The 11,747-nt window shown below is 51.6% G+C and overlaps 1 protein-coding gene across 1 annotated transcript; it reads left to right on the forward strand.

Annotated features, from left to right (window-relative positions):
* Window positions 1–8,515: 8,515 nt before the first annotated feature.
* On the forward strand, window positions 8,516–9,236 carry LOC119332924. The gene has a single exon (XM_037606030.1). The coding sequence runs from the start codon at window positions 8,620–8,622 to the stop codon at window positions 8,860–8,862; it is 243 nt and encodes an 80-aa protein (XP_037461927.1). The 5' UTR covers window positions 8,516–8,619; the 3' UTR covers window positions 8,863–9,236.
* Window positions 9,237–11,747: the final 2,511 nt, after the last annotated feature.

An 11,747-nucleotide genomic window follows, 5' to 3' on the forward strand; every position in this document is an offset into this window, starting at 1 on the left:
CAGGGGAGTTTCCGATCTTGGAAGTTGGGGCTGCGGGATATTGCCCTGCGGGTTCGGTATGCGGCCTGATTCTGGATTCAGGGTTAGGGGGCGTCCTCCCGCGAGCGCGTATCCTGTTCGGAGAGCTCGGGAATCCGGGCATAGTTTGTCCTCAGGATAGAGGGAGAATCGCCGCATTGCTCCTCCACCACCGCTATTTGATGGGTGACCGACAGAGAGTTAATCTCCCTTTGGTTGGGTTTAAGCCTGATCCGATCGTAGTCTGTAATGACTCCCAGAGCGGCGATGTGATCCAAGAGCTCGTTCAAAGAGGAGAGCCCCATTGGATCCATCTGCTCGGCAAACTTTGAGCCGATGTGGAGGCTATTTTCAATGACCCGAGAGGTCATCGTCGGCGCAGCGGCCGAGCAGGCGGTCATGACGAAGCCACCAAGTCGAAGAGTTTGGCCTACAGCAGGGCTCCCCCAGAGGTGATGTTGTCCTTGACAACGAGGTGAGCCATCTTCCTTATGATGACGACACAGTGGAACTCTCAATGAAAGCACCAATGTCGGTGTCAAAACCGGCGGATCTCGGGTAGGGGGTCCCGAACTATGCGTCTAAGGCGGATGGTAACAGGAGGCAGGGGACACGATGTTTTACCCAGGTTCGGGCCCTCTTGATAGAGGTAAAACCCTACGTCCTGCTTGATTGTTTTTGATGATATGAGTATTACAAAAGTAGATCTACCACGAGATCAGAGAGGCTAAACCCTAGAAGCTAGCCTATGGTATGATTGTATGGTGTCCTACGGACTAAAACCCTCCGGTTTATATAGACACCGGAGGGGGCTAGGGTTACACAAGGTCAGTTACAAAGGAGGAGATATACATATTCGTATTGCCTAGCTTGCCTTTCACTCCAAGTAAAGTCCTATCCGGACACGAGACGAAGTCTTCAATCTTGTATCTTCATAGTCCAACAGTCCGGCAAAGGATATAGTCCGGCTGTCCGGAGACCCCCTAATTCAGGACTCCCTCACAAGGCCAGGCTACTTCACGTACGCGCATACGGCGAGACGTGCACAGGCACGTACAGGAATCCATCCAGCTGCTAGCTAGCTAGCTAGCTAGCTTTGCACGTATGTTCTGTAGCTCCTGGGCAATTTGGTCTAGCGATCAAAAGCCAATACGGTCACTATCCGCGGGCGCGCTCAGACGCATCCGCGAATGTTTTGGGACCGGATTTAGATACTTCCAGTTGTAGATGCTCTTACAAAATATGTTCACTCATATTATTTCACTCCTTATCCAGGAGGTTGGAACCTAAAAGATAGGTCATCATAGATTTTCTTTTGAATAGTCACCGGGGAAGATCCTCACTTAAATTTAATCTCATTTAAAGAAAATATTGATCTAGTTTATAAGGGAAATCGGATAAAAAATATGAACAAGTTGACCCATTTTTGAGGAAAACCATACAAGGAACGCCCGGACAAGGCACACCTAGCTAGCATACGGATGGGGCTTCTCCATAAACGACACATCTAGATGTGAGATGTCGTCGAGGGATCACAATGCCAGAACATTGCAAGAGTCTAACACACCGCACGAGCGAGTGTACCAGGCCCCATGGCACAACTCAGGAGCGTCCACAATCAATGAGTGCCACCAAACATGAACCTTGGCTGGGAACTCCTCCACGGCTCTTCATTATTTGTGCAATGTTGTTTACATTGTTTATGTCAGGATAGGATCATGGGTTCTCTGAGATTGTTTGGTGTGTTCGGTGCAATGGTGTTTAGTGGTTTTTCATGTCGGCGTTGTTCCATTCTTGTTCGGTAGTCTCGGCGGCTTCTTGTTAATGTGGCGGTTTTTATAATTTTGCTCGGCGTTGAGTTGGTCGCCTTTGCTATCTTTTTTATTGTCACATTTCTTTAACCTGCTTATATATGAGGATTTTTCGCTAGGTCTGTATAAAAGTTGAAAGTGCTAAGTCTGAACAAAAGTTGAAAGTACTTACTATTGGTAGCTCTGTGTTGTGGCGTGTGTCACTGCAATCTCGAACTCGAAGCCGACATCGTATCCTGAAACTTAACTGAACAATAGATATATGCGGCACGACTGTCATGCATGTAAAGCGTCACGATGTAGTCATCATCTTTGTTCTTCTACTCCTTTTGTTTCTTTTAAGATGACGATTTGTCCCAAAAAACTACATCTTCATGATCGGATATGAGTCGTCACTAAACACGACCACATGATTGCAATGTATCTTTATTAGCACATAAAGAGTAGTGCCTACGTGCTAATCTTTCTGGTAATGTGGATATCCACAACGGCATTGGGGGATATCTGAACCTGAGCAAGCATCCGATGAATGCCTCAAGCGAAATTATTTTTATTTGTGGTACTATATATTGTATGCAACTGCCTGTGTCGACACAACACGAGGCCTACACTGACCCTCTCGCTCCTGCCGTACCCTCCCTTTTATGGGAGAGATGCCATCGCCACGCCAGTGCCGCGTCGGTCTTTGACTGTAGGTGTGTAGTGTAGGGTGGTCGGTGGCAACGGGAAAAGATGTTCCAAAGGTGATTTTGCCATGAGTATGATTTTTCCTAGCCCGGGCTACACAACACCCCTATCCTAACCGTTCCCTCTGGACTCCCACGCATTGAGATATGAGCAGTGTTATGAGAATTTGCAGCCGTGTCAGAGTGACCAGTGCTTATATTACACCGAAGGGGACCTGCAAAATCTGAATCTTGATGGGATGCGTTGACTACTGTTCACCACATGAACTCTCATCTCTCTCCTTTCACGCCTCTCTCTCTCATGCTGGCCTGCATGCTCACATGCATGCAGCTTTTCTCTTTCATCTCTCTCCTCACGTTCCCTCTCTCTCTTAAAAAATCTCACACGAGCTCTCTCTGACTCTGTCAGTACAACAACTTATATGAAAGAGTGTACTCTACTATCGTGCTCTGCAATACATTTCTTTAACGTAGTACTCCCTCATTTCCGGTTTATAGGACTTATCTCAAAATTTTAGTTTTTCCATTTATAAGGCTTAATTTGGTTATTCTCCATCACATGTTCAGACTTCAAGGTGCATTAAATCATTGCATGCAAGTATTAAGAGAAAACTGATCAATACATGCACTTTATGCATGCATGCATTGCAATTAATGCATTCGTAAACATATTTTTTTAGGAAAACAAGAGCATTAATTTGATGCTTTTGCAAACTATAAAAAATATTCCACCATTCATTATTTTAGTTGATGAGATTTTTAAATTGAGTCTTATAAACCGAAAAGAAAGAAGTAGTTTCTTTAAAACGTGAGAGAGAGCGCCAGTGAGGGTGTTCATAAAAAAAAGTAAGAGAAAGGACCTGTGTGTGAGAGGGAGTAAGCATGCGTGTGCAGAGATTCTGAGAGAGAGGCGTGAGGAAGGAGAGCATGCATGTGTCGGGCCCATGCGCACCAGACCGGTGTAGATGTTTGCCTGTTCCCAACGCAGAAGGAGAGAGAAAGAGTTTGGCCGGTCAGCTCTGCCTAAAGCTACTGTCAATGCATGTGTGCTTAGATGAGGTGCTAAGAACATTAAATAGCTTAGCAACTATACTCCCCAATGTATAGGTGCTTAGCTTATGGTTGCTAAGCTTGCTTCATTTAATGATTTAGCAACTAAAACTCTTCATGTATTGGTGGGCTCCTTTCTTTTAGATGTTTTGCCTAGGTTCACGTGCTTAGCATTGGTTCTTTTTTGGGTCACCACACCCATCTCTCTTCTCTTAAATAACTTACCACATCAGATTTTTTGTCTACGTGGAAGGCTTAGCACCTGTACAAGGTGAAACATTGGGAGGAGCCTAATGACCCTGACACAGTCAGAAGGTAGTCACGTGAAGCACGGATCTTGATGCCAGTAGACGGTGATGATAAAAGTGGATTCCCCTCATCAGCTAGCCGTGAGTGCGCGTGGGTGGTGGCTGGCCCGGCCGTCGTCATCGGCGTCGGAGCCCCGCCCATTCGGTGAGCTTATAAAATGGCTGCTGAGGAGCCCCATTTGTGCAGACTGTGCATCCATCTCAGATCAGAAGCTATCTACCTGGTCAACCAAGAAAGAAGAGCAGCAGAGCCGTGTTTAATCAACCCTGAGCTCCCGTCCGCGTCATCTCATCAAGGTCAACCTATGGCGTTTCTGGGAGGATCATTGTGCGTGACGAAGAGCATTAACAGCCGGAAAATGATGAAGGGGAAGAGCCACGGCGGGTCGGGGTTGTAGCGGCAGGCGGCGGCGCCCATGAGGCAGCTCTTCTGGAGGGTGAGGCGTGCTGTGCTGCGGCTGAAGCGCCGCGCCTTGAGTTTCGGGTATGACCTGAAGAGCTACTCCTAGAACTTCGACGACGGCCTCGTCCTTGTCCACCGCTTCTAGCGACACCCGTTTCTTCTTCTTCTTCTTCTTTTTCTTGTCAATTATACTTGCCGCCCGGCCGGAACAAGGCTCGAGGCTGGAGAGTTTGAAGCTTCATCACCTTGTGATTTGCTCCTTCTCTAGTTCAGCTACGAGTGTATATTAGACAGTACTGTTCATACACATGTTCATACACAAATTGCTTACTGTTGGAAGTCTGATAACTGCCAATGAATGACTGTGTATCTACGTGCCTGTATGTAGTCTGCGAGCCGCGTCACTTGCCACAGTGGAATGGGATTTAAACTATTTCTGTTTACGTCACGCAAGAATGCAACTTCTCTCATTTTATTTCTATTTATGCTAGCGAAGATGGTGGGAGCAAACATTTTTTATCAACTATTGTTTTTCAGATCTTTCCATTGTTACAGAATATGTTCACTCCTTGCTAAGGGCATCTCCAGCCATTCGGCCCCCCAGGGCGCCTAAATAGAGCGGCCTGGGGGCGTGCCGGTGCTAGTTCGGCCCCTGGGGGCGACCTATCTCCCAGTCACGCCCCCAAGCGCCGGCCCCAGGATGCGGGAAATTTTAAACTTGGTCGTTCCCGCTCTCAAAAGACGACAATGCTCGATGGATTCCTACACTCGCGCGGTTGCCGCGTCGGCGTTTTTCCCCTTCTTTGCCAATTTGTGACCGTCCGGCCGCCCCTCTGACGCGCCCGGAGTCGTCGCGTCCGTCTTGTATGTCTCCTTGGCCTTGTCGAGGGTACGTCGGACTTCCGCCCACTTCTCGCACTTGTCAATGTGCTTGTAGACGTGGAGGTGCTTGAAGTCGGCGTCTTGGTTGTCGCGCCGATACATGGTGAACATACGCATCAGCTGCGCGGAGGAACAAACAGTTGGCGGGCGGCGGGCATTGACGACGAAGAGATGCGGGCGAACGGCGTGCGTACCTGATCCTCAACGCTGACGCCGCTCTCCGGGCGAGCCGCGACCTCCTCGACGATTCCATGTCATTTGTTGCACGCCAACTGGATACGCCCCCAATGGTTCGCCATCGCCTTGGAGCCGCGCTGCATGTAGACGCCTTTGAAGTACGGGTCGACGAGCTTCCGCTCGTCGAACTCGGCCTTGATGCGGTCCCAATACGTCTCGAAGCTCTGGTTCGTGCCGGTGGTCGGGTCGAGGCAGACGACTTTCCATGCTTCGGCGAGGCATTCCTCCTCCTTGGATGTCCACTTGATGCGCGCTTCGCCTGTCCTAGCCGTCCGCTTCTTCTTCTGGCGCCCCTTCGTCGGATCAGGAGCTGGCTCCTTCTCCTCCTCCTCGTCCTCGTCCTCCTCCTCGGGTTCCTGCGCTTCATGTGCGTCCTCGCCGTAGACGTAGCCGAGCTCGGCCTCCATGTCGCCGCTGAGATCCACTACCTCGTCCTGGGTGGCGAACCAGGAAGACGCGGCGGCCGCGGTCGATCCTGTCGCGATGATGTCATCCATGTCGGCTCATGTGTCGTCCGTGTCACCGAGGTGCGAGAAGGGTAGCGGCCCACGACGGAGATGGGGCGTCGGTGTGGACGCGTAGGCGGCGTGCGGCGAGTAGTTGTATGGAGGGTACTACACGCCGACGAAGGAGGGCGAGGGTGTGCGCGTCGCGGGGTGGCCATGGGGGAAGGTCACGTTTGGGTTGAACCCCCCGTGCGCGTTGCCATCGGTGTAGCCGGGCGACGATGATCCCCATGGAGATCCGACGCCTTGCTGTCCCCAGGGCGCGTACTGGGCGTGGCTGACGACGGGTGGATTCATCATCCCCGCGTGGTCGACCGATGAGGAAGACGCCGCCGCACGCGCCATGTTGTCGCGGGCCTTCTTGGCAATGGCCCTGTTCCGCCGGTCGGTGGTGACTGCGTCGCGTCGCTGAACTTCCACCCTCCACTCGCCGTTCGACATGCCCGGTGGCTTCGATGGCGGCGCCCTCGGCTTCCTCTGCTTTGGCTGGGCCACGGTGCCAGTCGTGGTTGCCGCCGCGCGCGGCATGGCGTACTTCTTCGACGGCATGGTGGCGACTGGAAGACGAGTTGGAGGGGGTTTGGCGGGAGAGAGGGAGGGAATGGCGGGAGGAAGGCGAGCGAGCGGAGGAGATGCGAGGGAAAAGCGTCAAGAAGCGGCGGGAAAAGGCCCTCGGGTCGCCGCCAGGGCGGGCCCACGCGCCTTTTTCGCTTGTGCCGGCTCCCCAAGCGCCCCCAGGGCGCCGGGTTCGGCATGGGTCCGCCGGCGCCAGTTTTGGCCCGAGCCGGCGAAAAACGGGCTTCTGGGGGCACGACTGGGCCATTTTTTTGGCGCTGGCGCGGCAAAATCGCCTGGGGAGGGCCTGTTGGGGGCGCGGCAGGAGATGCCCTAAGGAGGCTGGAAGACAGGTCATCATAGATCATTTTTTGAACACTAGGGGGTTGGGGGGAGGGGGGGGGGGCATCTCGACTTAAATTTAGTCTCATTCAAAAAAAATATGCATCCAGTTTATAAGGGAACCAGCTCAAAAATCTGAACAAGTTGACCCCGTTTATGAGGAAAACCGGGCAAAAAACTGTACAGGCAACACCCGGACAAAGTACACCTAACTAGCAGACGGAAGGGCCACCGCCATGAAAGTCACTCGTAGATGTGAGGTGTCATCTAGGATCACAATGCTAGAATTTTGCAAGCAGGCTAACACATCGCGCATGTGTGCATACCGAGCCCCATGGCACAACTTAGGAGCGTCCACAGCCAACAAGTGCCACCAAATACGAAATGTTTAGCAAGTTGGGGAGGCATCTCGCGCCATCTATGAGCAAAGATGAACTAAGACATCACCAAGAGCACGGAGCTTGCCGCAACACATCGACAAACATGGGAGGGTCTTGAGCCTGCACAACAACATGGGCGAGACACCTTCACGAGGGGGAAATAGATGACCGCCCTGCGGCGCCAAAGGCACCACCGCCAAACCAAAAAGAAAACCACTGAACAACCACCATCAACCCAAGCCGGCCGCACCACCACCACCATCAAACCAACACCGGTTCCTCCAGTTGATCCCTACTCCAAAAGTGAACTCCTCCATGGCTCATCATTATCCGTGCAATGTTGTTTACATTGTTTAAGTCAGGAAAGGATCATGAGTTCTCCAAGACTGTTTGGTGTGTTCGGTGCAATGACGTTTAGTGGTTTTTCAAGTCGTCCTTGTTCCATTCTTGTTCGATAGTCTCGGCAGCTTCTTGTTAGGTGTGGCGGTTTTTGTGGCCTTCGCTATCTTTTTAATTGCCGTATTTCTTTAACCTTCTTATATTTCTTCGCTAGGTCTGTACAAAAGTTGAAAGTGCTAAGTTTGCACAAAAGTTGAAAGTACTTACTGTTTGTAGCTATATGTTGGGGCGAATTTGAAGCTGGCACCGTATCCTAATACTTAACTGAACAATAGATATATGGGGCACAACCGTCGTACGTGTAACGCATCTTGATGTAGTCATCGTCTTTTTTCTTCTACTCCTTTTGTTTCTTTTATGATGAAGATTTGTCCCAAAGACTACACCTTTGTGATCGGATATGAGTCGTCATTAAACACAACCACATGGCTCCAATGTAGCTTTATTAGCACATAAAGAATACTGCCTACGTGCTAATCTTTCAGGTAATGTGGACGGCCACAACGGCATTGGGGGACATCCGAAGCTGAGCAAGCATGCGATGGATGCCTCAAGCGAAATTAGTACTTTTGTTCGTGGTACTACTATGCAACTGCCTATGTCGACACAACACGAGGCCTGCACCGACCATGCCGTACCCTCTCTTTTATGGGAGAGATGCCATTGCCGATGCCGCGTCGGTCTTTGACTGTAGGTGTGTAGTGTAGGGTACTAGGGTGACCGGTGGCAACGGGAAAAGATGTTCCAAATGTGATTTTGCCATGGCCTAGTCGATAATCGTTGTGTAAAGTGGATTCCCCTCATCAGCTAGACGTGAGTGCGCGTGGGTGGTGGCGGGCCCGGCCGTCGTCGGCGGCGTTGGAGCCCCGTCCATTCAGCGAGCTTATAAAACGGCTGCTGAGGATTCCCATTTGTGCAGATTGTGCGTGTCCATCTTAGACCAGAAGCTCCCATCCACCTGATCAACCAAGAAAGAAGAGCACTAGAGCCGTGTTTAATCAACCGTGAGCTCCCGTCCGCATCATCTCATTAAGGTCGACCGATGGCGTTTCTGGGAGGATCATTGGGCGTGACAAGGAGTATCGACAGCCGGAAGATGATGGAGGGGAAGAGCCACGGCAGGTCCGGGACGTGGCGGCAAGCGCCGGTGCCCGTGAGGCAGCTGTTCTGGAGGCTGAGGCGCGCTATGCTGAGGCCGAAGCGCCACGCCGTGAGCTTCGGGTACGACCTCAAGAGCTACTCCCGTAACTTTGATGACGGCCTCGTCCCTGCTCACCGCCTGTAGCTGACACCCGCGGGGTCTTTTTCTTCTTCTTCTTCTTCTCAATTTTACTTGCCGCCCGGCCGGACCATGGCTCGAGGTTGAAGAGTTTGAAGGGTCGTCACCTTGTGATTTGCTCCTCCTCTAGTTCAGCTACGAGTGTATATTAGACATTACTGTTCATACACAAGTTGTTTAGTGTTAAAGTCTGAAACTGCCAATGAAATGACAGCGTATCTATGTGCTTCTGTGTACTCTGCAAGCCGTGTCACTTGCCACGGTGGAATGTGGGATTTAAACTATTTGTGTTTATGTCGGGCAAGAATACACTCTCTCGCTACTGCTGTCATTTTTATTTCTGTTTATGTTAGCGAAGATGGTGGAAGCAAATATTTTTATCGACTATTGTTTTTCAGAACTTACAATTGTTACAGAATATGTCACTCCTTAGCCAGGAGGTTGGAAGACAGGTCATCATAGATTATTTTTGTCTCATTCAAAGAAAATATTGATCCGATTTATAAGGCAAACTGGATAAAAAATCTGAACAAGTTAACCCTGTTTATGAGGGAAACCAGACCAAAAACTGTACATGCAACGCTCGGACAAAGTACTCCTAACACAATGCCAGAACTTTGCAAGCAGCCTTACACACCGCACAGGCTTGCGTACCGAGTCCCATGACATAACTCAGGAGCGTCCACAGTTAACGAGGGCCACCGGACACTAAACTTGGCTGGGAGATCCTCCACGGCAATTCAAAATGATTAGCAAGTTGGGGAGCCATCTCGCGCCATCTATGAGCAAAGATTAAGCAAGACATCACCAAGAGCACGGAGCTCGCCGTAACACATCGGCAGACATGGGAGGGTCTTGAACCTGCACAACAACAGGGGCGAGACACATTCACGAGGGGGAAACAGATGGCTGCCCTGCGGCGCCAAAGGCACCGCCGCCGAACCGAAAAGGAAACCACTGAACAACCACCATCGACCCCGAGCCGGCCGCAGCACCACCACCATCAAACCAACACCTGTCCCTCCGGCTGACCCTACTCCAAAAATGATGCCCACAAGAGGAGAACAGCGCAAGGCGTTGCCATCGTTCGGTCGGAGAGAGCACGGATATGAGGTTTCCCTCGGATCAAGGGACGACAGGGGAGAGGAGCACATCACCATAGTAGCACCCTCAAGAAGGTAGCGACGCCCACCACTACCACCGTTGTCGCCTCCGACCATAGCCAGAGACAGACTTTCGCCTGATATTGTCACCTACGCCTCTGAGCAGACCAGCCGGTAAGCCACGTCCACCGGTCCCCACCAAGGCCAGCCGCCACGTCTATTGTGCACATCCTAGCTCCCAGCGGAGAACCACCACCTTGCTGCTGAGCAGCAGTCACCTCTGCACCATGAACTCCAGATCGGAGCAGCGTTGTGCCTGGAGCCCTGTCTCAAGCAACATGGCCAGGAACGACCGCGCATAGCCAGTCCTGCTAGCATGCACCACATGGCAAGCCGCAGGACGAGCGGCAGACAATCCCTCACTGCTGCCCAGCTAGATCCGGGCCAGACTGACAGGCCCAAAGTCTCGCTTTCTAACGGTGGACACACACGGGACTCGGATCTTGAGTCGTCGGAGAAGAATCAGCAGCAGGAAATCAACCAGAGAAAGGATGCACACCAGGTACTCGATGGTTTCCCCCCAGCACTAACTTTGTGCTGAGTTCGTTTTTGTTATTTTTTGGTTTATGACTGAAGTGAGGAGAAGCTACACACTGCTCTCTCCTTTACAGCCTCACGCTCACTGCGTGTGTTCAGGTCGTGCAGTACAGCACGACACTATCAGCTTGCCCATGCCTGCTATACGTGTGCAGAGCATGTCAACAGTGCCCAGGACATGAGCTACACCTATGCTACATGCCCTGCTTTATTTGTTACAGTTTTACACAAGTGAAAACCCCAAGCTAAATTACAGAGGACAAGAATAACTCGATGTCACAGACGCCCACGCCCATCAACATTTCTAGCAAAGCCCGGCACCATAGCGTGCGGCACCACGCGCCCACTGCACCACCACGACCGGCAGAGACACCGCCCACCAGAGGAGCCCGTGTGAACCCACCAGCATCGACCAAAGGCATCGAGCAGCCATAGGGCACTTCAATGCCGACCTCCATATCCAGTGAAGACCCCCATGGATTCAGGACACAGCTTGCCCAAGCTCTTGCAGCAGCGCACCACCAAGCAGCAACACCGCCGCAGCTGCAGTCCCCCGTTCAGCTGACGGAGCCGTTACCGCACCCTATTCCGTTGTCACCGCCCACGTGCGGACCAACAGGATCACTGAAGCGACGACCCATGCCCGCAACCACCGCCATCGACCACCACCGCAGAGCTTGGCGACGCACACCGGGGAAGCGTCGTGTCATCGGCAATCACCCGAGCTCCTGCTCGAGGGGTGGTGCCGTGTTGAGAGCCGCCGGCCCCCGTCACCAGATCTGAGCGGGTTTTTCCCGGGGGATGCAGTAGGCGGCGGTGCGGGAGGAGAAGCCGGGAGGGAGGAGATTGTACCGGGAGGATTCAGCGCTGCCTGAGTCGCCTTGGGGGAGGTACAGACCCCCTTCAAAGTTCAAAACAATAATATTTATCCAAGTTATCACAGATCACGTATGACTTGGATATATGCACCACCATCCCATGCATACTACCAACAACGCCCGTCCTTCATGTGATGTGTTGATTACCCAATTGGATTATGCTGGTGGGAAGCTTCCTATAGATATATCGGTTCAAACACTATTGCTTTGTCTTTAACTATCCGCTTTTCACACGAGGTTAGAAAGACGTCGGAAAGTTGGTCTAAGTAGATAGAGTAGATACAAAGGGCAATCGTGTGCACTCCTTGTGATC

Source organism: Triticum dicoccoides, chromosome 1A, assembly GCF_002162155.2.
Source record: "Triticum dicoccoides isolate Atlit2015 ecotype Zavitan chromosome 1A, WEW_v2.0, whole genome shotgun sequence".
NCBI classification, from domain to species: domain Eukaryota; kingdom Viridiplantae; phylum Streptophyta; class Magnoliopsida; order Poales; family Poaceae; genus Triticum; species Triticum dicoccoides.